At 42.5% G+C, this 20,718-nt stretch overlaps 4 protein-coding genes across 4 annotated transcripts in view; all 4 read right to left on the bottom strand.

Moving 5' to 3' along the window:
* Positions 1-1,161, bottom strand: part of LOC122782964 (MAM domain-containing glycosylphosphatidylinositol anchor protein 2-like) — a 14,048-nt gene extending 12,887 nt beyond the window's left edge. The window contains exon 1 of the mRNA XM_044047576.1: positions 634-1,161. Coding sequence (XP_043903511.1) covers positions 634-709 — 76 coding nt within the window. The 5' untranslated portion in view covers positions 710-1,161. The remainder of the gene's footprint in view (positions 1-633) is intronic.
* Positions 1,162-1,876: 715 nt separating this feature from the next.
* LOC122783139 (4F2 cell-surface antigen heavy chain-like) lies at positions 1,877-6,234 on the bottom strand. Its single transcript, XM_044047781.1, has 8 exons — positions 5,076-6,234; positions 4,672-4,862; positions 4,184-4,357; positions 3,999-4,096; positions 3,589-3,731; positions 3,197-3,512; positions 2,749-2,808; positions 1,877-2,592 (listed from the first exon to the last, which is right to left on the bottom strand). The coding sequence occupies exons 1-8, from the start codon at positions 5,474-5,476 to the stop codon at positions 2,245-2,247; spliced, it is 1,731 nt and encodes a 576-aa protein (XP_043903716.1). The 5' UTR covers positions 5,477-6,234; the 3' UTR covers positions 1,877-2,244.
* A 2,107-nt stretch (positions 6,235-8,341) lies between these two features.
* On the bottom strand, positions 8,342-12,034 carry ccdc65 (coiled-coil domain containing 65). The gene is made up of 9 exons (XM_044047782.1): positions 11,673-12,034; positions 11,222-11,391; positions 10,938-11,105; positions 10,694-10,863; positions 10,209-10,359; positions 9,273-9,434; positions 8,934-9,152; positions 8,761-8,865; positions 8,342-8,699 (listed from the first exon to the last, which is right to left on the bottom strand). Exons 2-9 carry the CDS (start codon positions 11,381-11,383, stop codon positions 8,433-8,435), a joined length of 1,404 nt encoding a protein of 467 aa, XP_043903717.1. The 5' UTR covers positions 11,384-11,391; positions 11,673-12,034; the 3' UTR covers positions 8,342-8,432.
* Positions 12,035-12,644: 610 nt separating this feature from the next.
* On the bottom strand, positions 12,645-20,610 carry coch (coagulation factor C homolog, cochlin (Limulus polyphemus)). Its single transcript, XM_044046789.1, has 15 exons — positions 20,353-20,610; positions 18,647-18,691; positions 17,483-17,539; positions 17,005-17,161; positions 16,763-16,896; positions 16,475-16,534; positions 16,112-16,168; positions 15,863-16,010; positions 15,265-15,368; positions 14,892-15,118; positions 14,374-14,488; positions 13,945-14,088; positions 13,208-13,364; positions 12,983-13,080; positions 12,645-12,890 (listed from the first exon to the last, which is right to left on the bottom strand). The coding sequence occupies exons 2-15, from the start codon at positions 18,669-18,671 to the stop codon at positions 12,718-12,720; spliced, it is 1,656 nt and encodes a 551-aa protein (XP_043902724.1). The 5' UTR covers positions 18,672-18,691; positions 20,353-20,610; the 3' UTR covers positions 12,645-12,717.
* Positions 20,611-20,718: the final 108 nt, after the last annotated feature.

The following is a 20,718-nucleotide window of genomic DNA, read 5'->3' as shown; positions in this document are numbered from 1 at the left end:
TATATGTGTGTGTGTGTATGTACTGTATATGTGTGTGTGTACTGTATGTGTGTGTGTGTATGTACTGTATATGTGTGTGTGTGTGTGTGTACTGTATATGTGTGTGTGTGTGTGTACTGTATATGTGTGTGTGTGTGTACTGTATATGTGTGTGTGTGTGTACTGTATATGTGTGTGTGTGTATGTACTGTATATGTTATGTGTGTGTGTACTGTATATATGTGTGTGTGTGTGTACTGTATATGTGTGTGTGTGTATGTACTGTATATGTGTGTGTGTACTGTATGTGTGTGTGTGTATGTACTGTATGTGTGTGTGTGTACTGTATATGTGTGTGTGTGTGTGTACTGTATATGTGTGTGTGTGTGTACTGTATATGTGTGTGTGTGTGTACTGTATATGTGTGTGTGTGTATGTACTGTATGTGTGTGTGTGTGTGTGTGTGTGTGTATGTACTGTATATGTGTGTGTGTGTGTGTGTCTTCCTGCTGTGCCCTTTGGACAGATAAGACCGGATATGAATACATGACACACACTCATTCATTCATTCATTCACTCACTCACTCACTCACTCACAAGGTCAAGTGTGCTGTGCTCATTATTGGTGTGAACGTGTGTTAATGACGTATTTACCGTACACGCCCTGGCCGGACACGCCCCGCAGGAAGCCGGCGAGCAACCACAGGAAACCGAACACTGAGCCCATCATCACATTGTCCACTCACGCGACAGCCACTGCTCCTCCTGCGGTCACCTCCCCCTCCCCCGCCCCCACAGCCCGGTCAGAAGTGAGGAGAAGGTCCGGTTCCGCTCATCCCGGAGCTCAGGTCAAACATCAGCATCAGCTGCGTCTTCTTGATGACGTCATTGATAAAAGATTAAATCAAATTCTACCGATTAAAAAAAACAAAAAACAAAACACACGTCACTTTCCTTCACCGGGAGGACGTTCGAGGCTCCGCAGCTCGGTACCGGAATTACATCCCAGCTCCGGTCCCAGCCCCGGTCCCAGCTCCGGTCCTGACAGGCTGCAGAGAGGAGCAGGAGGACCGGACAGACTCCGCGCTGAGCTCCGGGGTTGTTTTTTTTTTTTACCGGTGAAACCGTTACCGAGCGAGACCAGCACGGCTGCCGGAGGAGCGGAGGAAGACGCGACTTCCGGGAGGAGAGTTTCAAAATAAAGCACAAGCAAAGCTTAAAGGTCCAGGGAGAAATTTAGGCGAATTTTTTTTTCATTTGGGAGAAATAGAAGAGAGTAAATTTTGATTATTTAAATTTGACTTTTACTCTTTTGTTGTCATGTTTTATTTATTTGACTTCAGTTCAGTTCAAAGAATTAAAATCTTTGTTTTCTTTGCTCTTGTTTTTGTCGCGTTCACAAAAAAGCTTCCTCGTGTCATAAAATCAGTCAAATCCACGTTTCATGAGTTTTCACGCGACGCGACGTCAACGCTCAGCTTTTATTCTGAAGAGTATCCGGTCTGCGCGTGACTCACGCCCGCTACTTGACATGAAGTGGAGGCGGCACGCGGCGACGCGAACGCTCACTGTGCACGCGAGTGCCGTGTTTTTGTGTCCTGCGCGAGGAAGAGAGAGAGAGAGACAGCGAGAGACGCTTCATCAAAGTGGCGGGAAATCTGTCAGGCGTCATATTTATAAACTAAAGTCTGAATTTAAAGCGCATGATGTTGTCACGTGACTAAAGGTCAGTTTAATCCTCCTCCACCACAGGGTGGCAGCACTGAGAACTTTTCCTGTTTTTTATAAGCAATGTAAGTGAGGACGTTTCAAAGAATTTCAAAATAAAAGTATTTATATTGATATGGAATCATTTATAGTTCAGGACACAGAGAGAGGAGACGTCACATGCTGCAAATGTCTTCTGTTCATTTTTATTCACTTTTCACAGGAAGTACAGCAAACAAAGACGACGAGGGACAACCGTCTGATTAAAGCCCACAGTGGACTGGATTAGTGTCTGTGCAGGGGGCGGGGTCATGGGCGGGGCCATGTTACTGCCCTACACACATCCAATATTTTCTCTATAAACGAATTAACTCTGATCTGATTAAGTGAATCAAGACCAAATTCACTGAAATCAGCTGCTGAATTCACTGAGATCAGCGGCTGAATTCTGACTCCGCCCCTCTGTCATTTAAATCCAGTCTGACTGAGGCTTCAAATCCTAATTCCTTCTAGAACAAATAAGTGAGAACAGAGCTCTTTAAGCTGTAAGAGCTTCGTTTATTCAGTGTGGAGGAACCTGAGGAGCGCGGCCTGCCCGGGGCCCAGTCGCAGGTCGTCCAGGTCCACTCTGCTGTCTGCGGGCAGGACGCTGCTGTTGGTGCTCAGCACCACCACAGCCTGCGGGGGCAGCGTCGCGTCATGCAGCTGCAGCACCGCCTCCTCCTCCGCCCAGTTGAAAGCAGCCAGGAAACGTGGACTCTGATCCCAGACACGTAGATACGCCAGCGAGGAGGAGGAGTTAGAGAGGAGGACGAAGTCACCAAACAGCAGGGAGCGCTCTTTACCACGCAGGTCGCTCAAGCTGCGGAAAAAGCGTCGACAGGAGAAACGCTCGTCCCTCTGCTCCTGCACAGAATCAGAGAAGAACGTTCATGGACGACATGTGGACCTCCTCGAGGCTCCGCCTCCTCTTCATCCACATGGTTATTATAAACCACACCAGCAGGGGTGATGTTCCCTAGAATAAGCTCTGAACAACCACATTGACGTCTGGTGTCTCACCTTATCAGTGCCGTTCAGCCACTCGTCAACATCCCAAAGCATCCTGGGAAACTTCGTGTCCTTCAGAGAAGACAATAAAACGTCAACATTCAAGAGAAACACATGAGTTATAATCACGTTAGCTCCAGGCGCTAACGTGATCACGCGGGATCGAGAGGTGACTCCATGTTTATGACAAAGAACATTTTACGTTTACAAAACACGAGCTGCATCATCTTGTTTTAATCTAGGCTTTTAATTTGAAAGGGTAAAAACTGGAAGTCAAACGACAACTAAAGCATTTTGAACCATCAGGGGGCGCTAGACTGAGTCTTCTCTCTCTCAACATTTTCTAGTTTCTGTCATTTTTCAGCTTCTTCAATGTGAATATTTTCTGGGATGAATGGATGAAGTTATTTACGACTCTAGTTCCATCATTCATGATGTCATCTGTCTCCGTCTGTCTCACCTCGTCCATCAGACCAATCTCGTCTCCGTAGTTGAAGACGGGCGTCCCCGGCAGCGTGAGCAGCAGCAGCTGGTGTAGTCTGACCAGAGCCGGGCCCACCAGCGACGCCAGGTGTCCCTCGGTCCGTCCTCCCAGGCTCCAGGCGAGCTTGGTCTGGTCGTGGGACGAATAGAGTCGCTGGATGGACCGAGCGCGCTCCGTGGTGTTGGAGTCTCCGGGCCGAAGGACGCCAGAGATGAGGAGGTCGACGCCGGTGGAGGAGAGGACGAAGGACACGTCGTCAGCCGAGGACCGGTCCGTGATTCCGATCAGGACTCTGGAAACACAGACAACAATGGTGGACTTGTTCCTGTAGGCAGACTTTGACACATCAGATGGACACTTTTCCAAACCTTTTGTTGGGACGCTGCTCTGTCTCGTTCTGGATGATGGCTCTGATGTCTGTCCACAGAGACGGCACCGCGGTGGACACATGCTCCACCCCCTCCAGCTGGACGCCATCCACACCTTCATTCAGCCAGAAGACAAGAGCTGACTGTGGAGACAAAGACGGTTAGCCTGAGTTAGCCTGGGTTAGTCTGAGTTAGCTACTGTTAGCCTGAGTGAGTCAGAGTTAGCCTAAGTTAGTCACAGTTAGCCCGAGTTTGCTACTATCAGCCTTACTGAGTCAGAGTTAGCCTGAGTAAGTCTGCGTTAGCTACTGTTAGCCTGAGTTAACCATTTTTTTAACTTGTCTATTTTAAACATTGAACTGGTTCTGGTCCACATGAAAACCTGGTTTGAGAGTGTGGTGACCTCTGACCTTCAGTCTCTCTGCCACGCTGGTCACACTGATGTTGGAGAACCAGGGTCCAGATGATCCCTGATAGTTTGGAGTCAGATCCAGAACCACAGAAATACCTGAAACATTGTTTTGATGTCAATCAGTGACAGTGACATCACTTCCTGTTTCTTGATAAGCTTGTGTTTGATACTTTGACCTCTGACCTTTCCTGTGTGCGGCCTGAATGAGACTTCTGAACTGCTCCAGGTTTCCCACGTCAGGAGAAACTTCCTCGAACCTCAGCGCCACGGCATCGTTGGGCGGAGCCACGTGGAGCGGCCCGACCACCACACCTTTGACCTTCAGCTCAGAGAGGGCGTGCACCTTCTGCTCCACACCTGAGGGACGACAACACACACGTCACCTCACACTGCAAGCTCCACCCACCAACAGACCAGACTGCTCAGCTTCTTCTGTGATTGGCTGACGGCTTAGCGCACTTGTAGGAAAGGCCACGCCCCCCAGAACCACGGTAACAATCGTTGACCCAAACTAGGTAAATATGTGATTTGTTGTTGTTTGTGTTTCTGGTGATTTCTGGTGACGTCTCCGTGTCTTCATGAGGAGGTCAATGACTCTGTCACTCTTTCACTTCTGCTAAATGTCTACAGACATGTGGTCAGCAAGATGACACACACACACACACACACACCCTTCAGGTTGTGGGCGTGGCTGAAGGCGTGGACATCAGGGACCTGGTAAACCGGACCGTGGTTCCACCAGTTGGTTTGGGGCAGATCTCGACATCGCGGCGCCTTCAGGATGATGAGGACGGCTCCGGCCAACATCCCAAACCAACCGAGCCAAAACACGAGCAGCAGCGTCCAGCGGGTCCTGACCCAGCTGAGCAGAGGAGGCGGAGTTACAACAACCATTGACTCCAATAGAAACATATTTATGAACTACATGCTAACTGTCAGCTAACTACACACTAACTGCCCGCTAACTACATGCTAATTGTCCGCTAACTACATGCTAACTGTCAGCTAATTACTGGCTAATTGTCCACTTACTACATACTAACTGTCCCCCCACACACATACAAACACCCCTCACCCCGGGGTTCCCGCCACCCGCAGCAGCTCCTCTTTGCTCAGACCAGTGAACTTCGCCTCCTCCGCCACCTCCTCCTCTGGAATCTTCAGCTTCACGGAGCCGTTCTTCTCCGCCACTGCATCTCCTCCGGCGTAGACAGCATCCTCGGGCCGCTCCCCTTCTCCTCCTCCTCTTCTTCTTCCTCCATCTCCATCTCCATCTCCTCCTCCTCCTCCTCCTCCTCCTCCTCCACCATCTCCTCCTCCGGTCATCGGCAGCTTCTCTTGCTCTTCCAGGTCCAGGTCCGCCTCGCTCACATCGGCCTCCGTTGCGTCTGCGTCCGCTGAAGCCGCAGGAGGAGGCGCGTCCTTCGGCTTCTCATCTGCAGTGAGAGCGTCCACGTTCGTCTCCTCCGTGTTCATACCGAGGACCGAGGATCTACCGACACTGACCGAGGATCTACCGACACTGACCGAGGATCTACCGACACTGACGGAGAATCCTCGCGCAGACTGACCGCAGTGATGAGTCCGTGTCCGCAGCTCTGTCAGCGCTGCTGCGTTTAAGTTTGTCGGAAATATGAAAACTACAGTTACTCCTCATTTTAAAAAAAAATGTTATTACAATTATCCCGCGCATTTAATGCTGCGCACTATGAATGTGATAAACCATAATAATCCCGTGTTCCGTTATTATTATTATTATTATTATGTTTATTATTATTGCTGTGGCCTTTTTCTGACAAAAGGAGGTTAATTAATCAGATTTCCGAGTGCACGTGAAGGCAGCACGAGAGGAGCGGTCCAGAGATGCTGCAGCATCAGCACGTGACACGTTTTTAATGTTAATGTTCATGTGTTCATGACATCACTAATGTTTCCTTCTTTTATGTTTTTATTGTTCACTGGTTTCATTTAAAACAAACACACTTCACAGTGGCTTTGAAGTTTGTGACAGTTATTAACACATTCATCTGTTCATCTGTCATTTCTTTGTTTTATGGAGCAAAGAAACTAGAAAATATTCACACTTAAGAAGCTGATCAATGATTCAAATCAATTAGTGATTAAATCACTGTATACTTCATGCTCAAAGGGCAAGAATAATAAAGAACATGTGACATAACGACTGATATTATTAATATTTGACTTTTTTTACTTGTTATCTGCAGATGTATTTATTTATATTTATTTATTATCTGCAGATGTATTTGTTTATATTTATTTATTATCTGCAGATGTATTTGTTTATATATATTTATTATCTGCAGATGTATTTGTTTATATTTATTTATTATCTGCAGATGTATTTATTTATATTTATTTATTATCTGCAGATTTATTTATTTATATTTATTTATTATGTGCAGATGTATTTATTTATATTTATTTATTATCTGCAGATGTATTTGTTTATATTTATTTATTATCTGCTGCAGATGTATTTGTTTATATTTATTTATTATCTGCTGCAGATTTATTTATTTATATTTATTATATGCAGATGTATTTGTTTATATTTATTTATTATCTGCAGATGTATTTGTTTATATTTATTTATTATCTGCAGATGTATTTATTTATATTTATTATGTGCAGATTTTATTTATTTTATTTATTATCTGCAGATGTATTTGTTTACATATATTTATTATCTGCAGATTTATTTATTTATATTTATTTGTATCTGCAGATGTATTTGTTTATATTTATTTATTATCTGCAGATGTATTTGTTTATATTTATTTATTATCTGCAGATGTATTTATTTATATTTATTTATTATCTGCAGATGTATTTATTTATATTTATTATGCAGATGTATTTGTTTATATATATTTTATCTGCAGATGTATTTGTTTATATATATTTATTATCTGCAGATGTATTTATTTTATATTATTTATTATCTGCATTATTTATTTATATTTATTTATTATCTGCAGATGTATTTGTTTATATTTATTTATTATCTTTCAGATATTTATTTATTTATTTATTATGCAGATGTATTTATTTATATTTATTTATTATCTGCATGTATTTGTTTATATTATTATCTGCAGAATTTATTTATTTATATTTATTATCTGCAGATGTATTTGTTTATATTTATTTATTATCTGCAGATGTATTTATTTATATTTATTTATTATCTGCAGATGTATTTGTTTATATTTATTTATTATCTGCAGATGTATTTGTTATATTTATTTATGTCTGCAGATGTATTTATTTATATTTATTTATTATCTGCTGATTTATTTATTTATATTTATTTATTATGTGCAGATGTATTTATTTATATATATTTATTATCTGCAGATGTATTTGTTTATATATATTTATTATCTGCAGATTTATTTGTTTATATTTATTTATTATGTGCAGATTTTTGTTTATATTTATTTATTATCTGCAGAATGTATTTGTTTATATTTATTTGTTATCTGCAGATGTATTTATTTATATTTATTATGTGCAGATGTATTTATTTATATTTATTTATTATCTGCAGATGTATTTGTTTATATATATTTATTATCTGCAGATTTATTTATTTATATTTATTTATTATCTGCAGATGTATTTGTTTATATTTATTTATTATCTGCAGATGTATTTATTTATATTTATTTATTATCTGCAGATGTATTTGTTTATATTTATTTTATTGCAGATGTATTTATTTATATTTATTTATTATCTGCAGATGTATTTGTTTATATATATATTTGTATTTGTTTATATATATTTGTGTATGTGCAGATGTATTTATTTATATTTATTTATTATCTGCAGATGTATTTGTTTATATTTATTTATTATCTGCAGATGTATTTGTTATATTTATTTGCCATCTGCAGATGTATTTATTTATATTTATTATGTGCAGATGTATTTATTTATATTTATTTATTATCTGCAGATGTATTTGTTTATATATTTATTATAGATTATTTATTTATATTTATTTATTATCTGCAGATGTATTTGTTTATATTTATTTATTATCTGCAGATTTATATTTTATTATAGATATTTGTTTATATTTATTTATTATCTGCAGATGTATTTATTTATATTTATTTATTATCTGCAGATTTATTTGTTTATATTTATTTATTAGATTTATTTCATACAAGAACATTTACTTTCAGACCTGACTTAGTCCACAGAAACCGCTGCTGTGCTGCCATCTACAGGTCAACACAGGTACAACAACACATCCTTCATTCATTCATTCATTCATTCATTCATTCTTGGCCCAAATAATAGTAGGTGAAGTTGAAAGAGAAATTGTGAACTTTATGAAATGAATAATCACTGACTGTGCTGTGAGCGCCCCCTGCTGCTGAGTCACTGCTCATCGTGTCCGTCACAGCGTCTCCCTGACGACGTGTCCCGCCTCCACCACAGTTGGACGTCTGTCCAGCGGGGCCATGGTGGTGGTGGTGGTGGGGGCGTGGTTTACTGTGAGGGGGGCGTGGTCGCTGAGCGTCATGGCGTCCAGGTGCTGACGCAGCAGCGTCCTCAGCTGGACGTTGTCCCTGCGGAGACGCTCTCGCTCTGTCCTCGCTGCGTCTCGCTGCAGCAGAGCCGCGGTCACGTGGCGCGTCGCCCGCCGCAACTCTGGAAACGTGTCCTGCAGACAGAGGTCAGAGGTCAGAGGGGTCAGAGGTCGACCATCACTCAATCATCCTCACCTTAGCTCCTCCCTCCTCCTCTGTCTCTGCTCTGTGATTGGACCATGGCGTGATGGCGTTCTCCAGCTTCCGACACATTTCAGCGACACGTAAAACTCTCTCGCCCTGAAAAACAACGCCGCCGTGAGCGTGTTTCTCTTTGCTCAGAATGACGTCACCGTCGCAGACGTTACCTTGACGACCGCCGCCTGCAGCCTCTGGGTGGCAGCGTCGCTCTGCACGCTGAGATCGACGAGTCGCTTCTTTGCCGCGGAGCGACCGCGGGTCAGCTGACCGCGAAGTTCTCGCGTTTTCTGCTTCACGTCGTCCACGACGTCCGTCTCGTCTCGTTCTGTCTGGCTGGACGTTTCCTTCAGCTGCTGCTGAGACAAGGTCATGACCTCTGCAACCACCTGATGACTCATTAATCAAACATAAAGAAACTATATTGTATCAATAATGACATCTGGTCACATGTAGCTGTGTGGACCTTTAGCCCCGCCTCTTCCTGCTGGAAGAACGCGCTCGCTGACCTGCACTTTTTTCACCACTTTCTTCTTCTGTTGAAGTCGTAGCTTGTCCGCGATCGTTTGGTCCAGTAGTTTAGTTTCTTCACAGAGAAGAACCAGAACCTGCTGGTTCTTCTGGGTTTTCTCCGTCTGAGTGGACTTTCCCTCCAGAACCAGAGCTGCCATCTGTTTAAAAGACAACCAAACACAACCATCACAGCCCCGCCCACAGCACCGCCCCCAGTCTCTCAGTGTGGTCAGGCTTTTGGATTAACATTCATGTTTTCATACCTATTATGGTTTTTATACAATCACAGTTACCCCATTGTTAATCAAACATGACTCATCGTTTATCAAACATGACTCGTCGTTAATCAAACATGACTCATCGTTTATCAAACATGACTCATCGTTATCAAACATGACTCGTCGTTTATCAAACATGAATAAAACATGACTGTCGTTAATAAAACATGAATCAAACATGACTAATCAAACACTTCGTTTATCAAACATGACTAACTTAATGTTTGATAACTCATCGTTATCAAACATGACTCGTCATTTATCAAACATGACTTGTCGTTATCAAACATGACTCATCGTTTATCAAACATGACTAAACATGACTCAATTTATCAAACATGACTCGTTAATAAAACATGACCGTTAATCAAACATGACTCGCCGCTTATCAAACATGACGTTATCAAACATGACGTGCGTCGTCGTTATCAAACATGACTTCGTTATCAAACATGACTGACTTGTCGTTATCAAACATGACTCGTCGTTAATCAAACATGACTCATCGTTTATCAAACATGACTCATCGTTATCAAACATGACTCGTCGCATCTCTGGAAATGCATAGGAGGTCAGAGATCAACCATGCATCAGTCACTCAATCGCCCTCACCTTAGCTCCTCCCTCTTCGGTCTCTGATCTGTGATTGGTTACCTGGTCGTGGTGGGCGCTCTCATACGCCGCCATGCTGTCACTGTAAACTCTGACGATGTCATTCATCAGTTTCTTGTGTTGCTGCTCCAGAGTGAACTCTGCGTCGTCCAGCTGAGCTCGCTGTCGCTCACAGTGACTCAGCATCTGCTGCCTGAGTCAAAACAGCCACAGACCAGGTTTAGCTTAGCTTAGATTAGCGTAGCTCAGTTTAGCTAACTCACTCTCCCACACACACACACTGCTGCCTCCATCACTAAGTTCTAATGTCTGATTTTGGGAATTCTGCGTTAGAAATATTTCATTCAGATTGACGTCAGTGATACAAAGTGACCACACGAGGCAGCAGAGGAGCAGCAGCTCCTGAGTGTGTATGATGTTAAAATCACTGATTCTCTCTGTGGACTTTGGTGTGGGAGAGTGAGTGAGTGTGTGTGTGTGTGTGTGTGTCTAACATCAGCAGGGGGCGCTGTGACCCTCACACTCACCTGTCTTTGTTGAAGGTGGAGCTCAGGTGTTGCAGGTTGTTGTCCCACTGCTGCTGCAGCTCCGTCACATGTCTGTCCTGCACCGTCCTCACACGCTCCACATGCTGCAGGTGAAGCCGCCTCACCTGAGCCGACTGAAGCTCCGCCTCCTGCAGGTCCCGCCCCAGACTCTGCAAGACAAACGGGAAGTGACTGTGTTAGTGAATCAACAGAGGAAACGTTGGTGGTGAGGAGATGTTTTGACCTTGATGACATCATCTAGTCCGTCCAGCTGTCTGTCAAACGTCTGTCTGAGGACGTCCACGTCTTTACGAAGTTCAGCCGCTCGAGTTTGACGCAGAATCGACCGCCAGCCTTCGTCCAGCTTCAGCAGGTTCACGCCGCTGTTCCTCTGCTCCTTCTGTAGCTTATCCTGAGACACCGACAACATGACTCGTCGTTATATTAAACATGACTCGTCGTTATATTAATCATGACTCTTCATTGTTAGCTAAACATGACTGTGTGTTGTGGCCCCGCCCTCTGTACCTTCAGGAACAGAGTGAGTATTTCCTCTTTCTTCTTGACCATTTCCTCCTCGGCCTGAACTTTCTGCTGCAGGAACACAAGTTTCTCCTCCTCCGTCTTAGCTCCTCCTCCTCCCCTTGCTCCTCCTCCTCCTACTCCTCCTCTCTTCACCTTCCTTGGCATCTTTGTCACTTTATAATTTTCACATAGAGTACTTTTACTATAACAGAGTATTTTTAAATGTAACAGAGTATTTTTACTATAACAGAGTATTCCTAAGTGTAACACAGTATTTTCACTATAACAGAGTACTTTTACTATAACAGAGTATTTTTAAATGTAAATGAGTACTTGTACTCGCGGTACTGCTCTGAACAGCCGTTGTAAAACGGTGACGTTGAAATGACGTCACATATTTCCATATCTATATTGAAATGTGTGTATTTAAAGACAGTGACGTCACGACTCTTACCTGTGAAAGAAGAAGAAGAAAACACTCCTGGGACCGCGGACGCTTCTCGTCAACACACACACTCAGTTTGTGTTGGTGTTCCGTCTCCATGGCAACAGCACGTCGTGACGTGGTCACGTGATCCATCATTTCACGTGAGAACGTGAGAAAGATTTGTCTGTTGTTCTCACTCTGGACACCAGGTGGCGACACGTCAGCGCGGGCTTCAGTCACGTGACTGCACGTGTGTTTCTAAACAAACCGCTGATTTTCAATGTCTGACTGACGTGAGCATGACTCAGCATTTTTAACTACAGAGACAGAGGGACAGACAGAGAGACACAGAGACAAAGTGACCACACGAGGCAGAGGAGGAGCAGCAGCTCCTGTGTCCCTGCAGCTAAAATCACTGGTTTTCTGTGTGAGAGATAAAGACGTGATCATGTGACGCAGATGTCGTAGATCATGTCAGCAGCAGGGGGCGCCCACGCCACAGTCAACATTATTTCAGACGTAAAAACATTATTTACAAACCAAACGTTTGGAAAAAGCTCAATTTTATTTTCAGAAAAATGTTGCAAACGTCGACGCTTAAGTCTGTTTATGAAAAATACACAAAATTAAAGATGAAATGAAGATTTGAAGATAAAAAAACAACAAAAACAATCTAGAATCAAATAAAAGGAGAGAAAAGAAAGAAAAGTTCAGTTTGTGATTAAACAAAGAAATATTTTTTTCTGACTTTAAATTTTGTTTCAACAACGAAAGAAATCTCACAGAAGATGTAAATGTGAAGTAAACTTTAATGAATGTTAATGAGATGAAATTCAGACTCTAATTGAGATTAAAGTTAGAGTTGAGTTTGTTTAAACTTAGATAAAAATGTTTGTTTATAACAGTTTTTTTTGCACTTTACTGTGTGTAAAGATAATAATAATAATGCTGAATGATGTTGTATTTTATATACATGTGTTTTCAAACATACGTGGATAAATGTGTGTGTGTCTGTACAGTGTGTGTGTGTGCGTGCGTGTGTGTGCGTGCGTGCGTGTGTGTGTCTGCGCGCTCAGTTGTTCTCGGTGAAGTCTCGGCAGATTCCTCGAACCAGCGGCAGCACGAACTCGCTCAGTCCGGTGAACTCTCTGGTGAAGAAGCTGTGGTCGTCCTTCGGCTTCGACGCCATCAACTTGAGGTCTTCCATAAGAGCCCAGGCCACGCCCACAGAGAAGATGGTGATGCCTGGTGATCGGGGGACGGCGGGTGATGTGAGATAAGACGAGACGTGAACAGTGACTGTTGTTGTTGCTGTTGTTGTTGTTGTTGTTGTTTACCTTGTTTCTGTGCCTCCAGCGCCGGCGCGGCGATGTCGTCGTACGACTGACCGTCAGTGATCACGATGAGGAAGTTCCGCCCACGTCCTGATTCTCTGCTACACAAACAAACAAAAACTACAAAAAGTCATCGCAGGTTTTCACTCACAGACTCGTCCATTTCTCACGGCGTTTAAGACACGCCCACACACTCGTAGGTTCTCCTCTGACTAGATTATTTGTCACCTGAACAGCTCCTGTGCTGCGTAGCTGATGGCGCCCCCTGTGGCCGTTCCTCCGCTCATGTAGCGAATCTTCTTCAGAGCGTTGATGGCGTCGTTTTTGTTCGAGAAATCAAACAAACCAAACTCCAGTCGCTGGTCGTAGGTGAACTGCACCGCACCTGCAGAGCAGCAGCTCGTCAATCAACTCGTCAATCAACTCACCAATCAACTCACCAATCAACCAATCAACCAATCAACCAATCAACTCAACTCAATCAACCAATCAACTCACCCAATCAACCAATCAACCAATCAACTCACCAATCAACCAATCAACCAATCAACTCGCAATCAACCAATCAACTCAATCCAACTCAATCAACTCACCAATCAACCAATCAACTCACCAATCAGCGCAATCAACTCAATCAACCAATTAACTCACCAATCAACTCACCAATCAACCAATCAACCAATCAACCCACCAATCAACCAATCAACTCACCAATCAACTCACCAATCAACCAATCAACCAATTAACTCACCAATCAACTCATCAACTCATCACCCAATCATCTGAGCAACTAATCAACTCAACAACTAATCAACTCATCAACCAATCAACTAATCAACTCATCAAATAATCAACCAATCAACTCAACAACTAATTAACCAATCGACTCGTCCATCAACCAATCAACTCATCAATCACCCAATCAACCAATCAATTCACCGACCACAGGATCATTGATCACTGACCGACGCGCGCTCCAATGTCAGAGATTTCAAAGTTCTGAGCGATTCCCGTCACAAACTCCAGCATCAGCTGAAAGTTTATGTCTCCGACGCTGGAAGATCCATCGATGAGGAAACCGATGTTGACGGAGTTGTAGCATGTTTTACCTGAACAACAAACAAACAAACAGTCAACAGACAAACACACAGACAGACAAACAAACACACAAACAAACAGACAAACAGACAAACAAACACACAAACAAACAGACAAACAAACACACAAACTATATCTCAATATCTCAACAGGTTTTCTGTTTGTTGTGGAGGTTAAAGGTCAAAGGACATGGTGACCTCCACAGAAAGGTCACAACCTCCACAACAAACAGAAAACCTCAGGCACAGAGACACAGACGGACAAAGACAGAGGACAGGTGTCTTCAGGTGTCTTACTGCAGAGCAGACCGTCCAGCGAGCAGAGTCTCTGAGACAGAGGTTTGACGAATTTGTTGGTGCTGAACCAGCTGGGGACGACGAGGCTGAAGAAGCCGTTGTCCTTACACACGGCCTGTGAGACAAAGACAGACAGACATCTTCTGTGAGACACAAAGACAGACAGACACATCCTGTGAGACACAAAGACAGACAGACATGTCCTGTGAAGACAGGTGAACCGTCCTGTGGGGGCACAAAGACAGACGCCGTCCTGTAGACACAAAGACAGACAGACATGTCCTTAAGCTTGAGACACAAAGACAGACAGACACATCCTGTGAGACACAAAGACAGACACGTCCTGTGAGACACAAAGACAGACAGACACCTCCTGTGGGAGACACAAAGACAGACAGACAGAACACCAGCCCAGACACAAAGACAGACAGACACATCTGTGAGACACAAAGACAGACAGACAAGTCCTGTGAGACACAAAGACAGACAGACACATCCTGTGAGACACAAAGACAGACCTTGGCTGCAAAGTCCTTGTCTCGCACCATGGCGAGCTCTTCTGGTGCAGGTCTGGCCACAGACACCAGGAAGACGTTGATGCCGGACTCTCGGGCCAACATGGCCGCCTGGTCCAGGTCGTCGGACGGCCACCCGTCCACCAGCACCACCATGACACGGGGATGACCCCGCCTCCCGCCGCTCTCCTGCAGGTAGAAGGTCTGAGCCACGTGTCTGATCGCTTTACCTGCAGCACAGGAAGTGACCAGTCATGACTTTAACAATAATAACGTGTGTGTGTGCGTGTGTCTGTGTGTGTGTGTGTGTGTCGTGTGTGGTGTGTGTGCGTGTGTCTGCGATGTGTGTGCGTGTGTGTGCATGTGTGTGTGTCACCTGTGTTAGTATTTCCTCCCTGGTAACTCAGCTCTTTGATGGCAAACAGCAGCTCTTTAGGCTGAGTGTAGTTTGTCAAGAGGAACTCTGTCCTTGGAGAGTCACTGTGTAGACACACACACACAGACACTCACACAGACACACAGACCACACACACACACACACAGACACACACACACACAGAACCACACACACATGACACACACAGACACACAGACACACACAGACACAGACAGACACACACAGATACAGACACACACATACACAGACACACACACACACAGACACACACATACAGACACACACAGACACACACACACACACACACACAGACACAGCCACACACACACACAGACACACACACACAGACAGACACACACAGACACACACACACACAGACAGACAGTTACAGTGTTGTCATACAGAAAGCTGCAGAATGTTAGGTGTGTATGTGTGCATTGTGGCGTGTGTGTGTGTGATGTATGTGTTGTGTGTGTCTGTGTGTGTATTGTGTCAATATGTGTGTGATGTGTGTGTTGATATATTAATGTCTGTGTCTGTGCGTGTGTGTGTGTATCTGTGTGTGTGTGTGTCTGACCTGGCCTGTATCACACCGACATGTGGTCCGGTTGGTCCAACTTTCAACATGGCCGCCAGTTTGATGATAAAGTTCTTCTGCAGGTTGAACCTTCGCTGTCCAATGTTTTTACTGCTGTCCATCACCATGGCGATGTCCATCTGACAATCTGCACGAGCACACACACGTCACAGTGTTTGTCTGTCTCTGACAAATTGAATGTTCTGATCAGAAGCAGCTGATCATGTGACTGTAATTTTAAAAAATTACCTTTGTTTCCTCCAATCACAGTTTTCTTCACTGACGGCTTCTTCACTGGCTTTTTCACTGCAACACACACACACACACACACACACACACACACGTCACCATCATACAGTCCTACACATGTATTCTGAAGTGCCACAAGGGGGGGCTGCATCTTTGATAATCTGATATCAGATTGTAATATTATTATAATGACAAACAAAAGGAAACTTGCATCGCCACACGTCCGTTTCACTGGATAAACTCCGCCCCCTCTGTTGACTCAATGTTCAAAGCTCCACCCACAAACACTTTTTGCTTTTATCAATATAAAAACATGACTGTGTGAGTCACTGTTTGTAGGTTATTATGGTCTGGATCACTGACCTGGTCGTTGAGTGGTGGTACTGCTGTTACTGGTCAACTCCAATGGAACATGAACAGGCTCTGTAACACACACACACACACACACACACACACACTTGTTAATGACTGCTATACCTAACACTGGCTAACAGCAGCTAACAGCGGCTGACACTGGCTAACAGCAGCTAACAGTGGCTAACACTGGCTAGTTGAGCCTGAAAGTCATTATCTTGTGACTGACGTTAGTCACAGTTTGGTCAATGTAACGCAGCATCACTCTCTGTTAATCAAGAGTGTGGCTCCACCTACTGGTGAGGCTGAAGGAGGAGCTCCACTGGGTCAGAGGTTGTGATTGGATGCCGTGGGCGTAGGAGCTCAGGTAGTCGTTTCGTCCCTGCAGCTTGTGGACTCTGATTGGTCCTCCGGCTGCTCTCAGAGCGCCCCTGTGTGGACACGACAAAAACATCACTCCATGCAGCTACATGACCTTTCGGTGGAAAGATCGCAATTCCAACACAGTCATGGTCAGAGGTCAGAGGTCACAGGGTCACCTGTGAAGCGCGGCTCCACACACCGACGACACCGACGCGTAGATCCCCGTCCCAAACACAGACATCTGTCCCTGACTGCAGCCGGGAGGACACAGGACGACCACCACGTCCTCCGTCAGGTCAGCTCCACGGGTCTCACAAGTGACTGGGTACGCCACTGAGACACGAGTCATGTGTGGGAACATGAATGTTTAAAGGTTTCCTCTGATTCAGATTCAACAGAAACATGATTATTCAGCAGCAGGTTAAAAGTTTCTTCCTTTAAACGTTTATCTCTTTTTATTTGGCCTGTAAGATGTTGAAATCATCATGAACATCATCCACTTGGTTTTTTGGAATTATTGTTAAAGGGACAGAGTACGAAATGTTAGCTTGCTGCTAATTTGCATCTGTCTAGAATAAATACATTAAAAATAACAACACACACACACACACACACACACACACACACACACACACACACACACACACGACTCACCACTGGATTCTGAGCCAAATGCTGTAGAGATGAAGATGATGAAGAAGAAGAAGGGACCTGAGGATAAAAGAAGAGAGAGATTATCAAATACACAACACTGAGAGAGAGAGAGACAGACAGACAGAGAGAGAGAGACAGACAGACAGACAGAGAGAGAGAGACAGAGAGAGAGAGAGACAGACAGACAAAGAGAGACAAAGGAAAATGTGTAAATAATAAAATGATCAGTAAAGCAGAGCAATCAGCATAACAGATTAGAGTATTGTAAAGTATAATATAATATAGTAGAATGAGTATAATATAGTATAGTAGAGTATAATATAGTATAGTAGAATGAGTATAATATAGTATAGTAGAGTATAATATAGTATAGTAGAATGAGTATAATATAGCATAGTAGAGTATAATATAGTATAGTAGAATGAGTATAATATAGTATAGTAGAGTATAATATAGTATAGTAGAATGAGTATAATATAGTATAGTAGAGTATAATATAGTATAGTAGAATGTATAATATAGTATAATATAGTATAGTAGTAGTATAATATAGTATAGTATTAAAGAGTATAATATAGGTATAATATAGTATAGTAGAGTATAATATATTATAGTAGAATGAGTATAATATAGTATAGTAGAGTATAATATAGTATAGTAGAATGAGTATAATATAGTATAGTAGAGTATAATATATTATAGTAGAATGAGTATAATATAGTATAGTAGAGTATAATATAGTATAGTAGAATGAGTATAATATAGTATAGTAGAGTATAATATATTATAGTAGAATGAGTATAATATAGTATAGTAGAGTATAATATAGTATAGTAGAATGAGTATAATATAGTATAGTATAGTAGAGTATAATATAGTATAGTAGAATGAGTATAATATAGTATAGTAGAGTATAATATATTATAGTAGAATGAGTATAATATAGTATAGTAGAGTATAATATAGTATAGTAGAATGAGTATAATATAGCATAGTAGAGTATAATATAGTATAGTAGAATGAGTATAGTATAGTAGAATGAGTATACTATAGTATAGTAGAGTATAATATAGTATAGTAGAATGAGTATAATATAGTATAGTATAGTTTATTAGAGTATATAGAGTAGAATAGTGTGTAGTAGAGTGTAGTAGTTGTGTGTACCTGTGTGTTGACTCAGCAGAAACATTTCTGAACCTGAAACACAGACTGTAGAAAGCAGTCAGTAAACCACTGGTCACTAACCTGTTAGTTAAACTGTCACTAAATCAGTAAACCTCTAACTTCCTCTTTAAAGATTAAACTGACCAAACATAATAAACCAGTCTGTCAACCAGTTAACCAATAAACATGCCCAATCGACCCAGGAACCCAAACCAGTTACTAAGCATGTTAAAGTAATCTGAGTCAATGGTTCACAAAACTTAATAAACTAGTCAGTCAAACAAAGAGATTGACCAGGCAGTTAACCAGTTAACAAGTGGTTAAATGACAGTCAGCCAGTTAGTGACCTGGCTAACTGTTTATTTGTCAAAAAAAACAACCAGCGGGTTAAGTCTAAACAGTTACTGGTCAGTCAATGAATGGATTAATAAAAACATGTGATATAATTAAGTCAGCAACCAGTGAACTATAACGTTTTAAATCAGACAGCAACTAGTTAAACATGATTAATCAACCAGTAAAGTTTAACTGGTTGACTGAAGAATAAACAAACAAGGCAGTAAACCAGACAGCAACAAATTCAAGACTGGTTTGGTTAACACTTCACTCTTCAAACCAGCAGCTGCCAACAGTCAACAGCTACTTAACTAATTAACTGGCAGTGTGGGTAGAGAGGAAATAAACCATCCAGTTAACTAGTTTTCAACTATTTAAGTTAAGAGTCAGTAACAGTGAGTTAGTAACTGTCAGTTAGTAACAGTCAGTAACAGTGAGTCAGTAACAGTGAGTTAGTAACAGTCAGTAACAGTGAGTCAGTAACAGTGAGTCAGTAACAGTCAGTAACAGGTGAGGCAGTAACAGTGAGTCAGTAACAGTGAGGCAGTAACAGTGAGTCAGTAACAGTGAGTCAGTTACAGTGAGTACAGTCAGTAACAGTGAGTCATCAGTGAGTCAGTAACTGTGAGTTAGTAACAGTGAACTAGTAACAGTCAGTTAGTAGTAACAGTGACAGTGAGTCAGTAACAGTAACAGTGAGTAACAGTGAGTCAGTTACAGTGAGTCAGTAACAGTGAGTCAACAGTGAGTCAGTAAGTAAGAGTGAGTAACAGTAGTGTAAGTGTAACAAGTAACAGTAACAGTGAGTCAGTAACAGTGAGTCAGTTACAGTGAGTCAGTTACAGTCAGTAACAGTGAGTCATTATCAGTGAGTCAGTAACAGTGTGAGTTAGCAGTGAGTCAGTAACAGTGAGTTAGTAACAGTTAGTAACAGTCAGTAACAGTGAGTCAACAGTGAGTCAGTAAGTCAGTACAGCAGTCAGTACAGTAGTCAGTTAGTAACAGTCGCAGTCAGTGACAGTGAGTCAGTAACAGTGAGTCAGTCAGTAACAGTGAGTGAGTCAAGTGAGTTAGTAACAGTGAGTCAGTAACAGTGAGTAACAGTGAGTCAGTAACAGTGAGTCAATAACTGTGAGTTAGTAACACAGTAACAGTGAGTTAGTAACAGTCAGGAACAGTGAGTCATTATCAGTGAGTCAGTAACAGTGAGTTAGTGTCAGCAGTGAGTCAGTGAGTCAGTAACAATGAGTTAGTAACAGTGAGTTAGTAACAGTGAGTCATTATCAGTGAGTCAGTAACAGTCAGTAACAGTGAGTCATTATCAGTGAGTCAGTAATTGTCAGTAACAGTGAGTCGTATTAAACTCTTACCGTTTCTTCAGCAGCGTCTCAGAGTAAAGTTTATTCCATGAAAACAGCAGCAAGCGTTAAGATCTGATGATGTGGAGCCAGTGTGGATCAGTGAGGGAGAAACAGCCCTTTATATACTCTCTCACACACACACACACACACACACACACAGGTGGGAGGGGCTTTGTTGTCTGATGATGTTACTGCGTCTTTTTTTTGACGTTTGAATTTTCGCTCTTCACTTCTTATCCAAACACCAGCTCTCACACACAGTTCTTGGTTACCGGGGAGATTTAAAATCTTTGTTGTCTGATGATGTTACTGCGTCTTTTTTTTGACGTTTGAATTTTCGCTCTTCACTTCTTATCCAAACACCAGCTCTCACAC

Source organism: Solea senegalensis, linkage group LG16 (assembly GCF_019176455.1).
Source record: "Solea senegalensis isolate Sse05_10M linkage group LG16, IFAPA_SoseM_1, whole genome shotgun sequence".
Taxonomy (NCBI): Eukaryota; Metazoa; Chordata; class Actinopteri; order Pleuronectiformes; family Soleidae; genus Solea; species Solea senegalensis.
Note: the sequence above shows the minus strand (reverse complement) of the source record. Positions and strands in the feature narration are given on the sequence as shown.

Bases quoted from the DNA above. Each gene is read 5' to 3' on its own strand.
- coch (XM_044046789.1), bottom strand. From the start codon at position 18,671: ATGTTTCTGCTGAGTCAACACACAG. The intron at 17,540-18,646 runs GTACACACAACT...TTTTATCCTCAG, and splicing joins TCTGCTGAGTCAACACACAG to GTCCCTTCTTCTTCTTCATC. The intron at 16,169-16,474 runs GTCAGTGATCCA...TGTGTGTTGCAG, and splicing joins TACCACCACTCAACGACCAG to TGAAAAAGCCAGTGAAGAAG.
- LOC122783139 (XM_044047781.1), bottom strand. From the start codon at position 5,476: ATGAACACGGAGGAGACGAACGTGGACGCTCTCACTGCAGATGAGAAG. The intron at 4,358-4,671 runs GTGTGTGTGTGT...GTCGTCCCTCAG, and splicing joins CCACGCCCACAACCTGAAGG to GTGTGGAGCAGAAGGTGCAC. The intron at 3,732-3,998 runs GTCAGAGGTCAC...TTGTCTCCACAG, and splicing joins GCGTGGCAGAGAGACTGAAG to TCAGCTCTTGTCTTCTGGCT.
- ccdc65 (XM_044047782.1), bottom strand. From the start codon at position 11,383: ATGCCAAGGAAGGTGAAGAGAGGAGGAGTAGGAGGAGGAGGAGCAAGG. The intron at 10,864-10,937 runs GTCAAAACATCT...TTTGTCTTGCAG, and splicing joins GACTAGATGATGTCATCAAG to AGTCTGGGGCGGGACCTGCA. The intron at 10,360-10,693 runs GTGAGTGTGAGG...GTTTTGACTCAG, and splicing joins TCCACCTTCAACAAAGACAG to GCAGCAGATGCTGAGTCACT.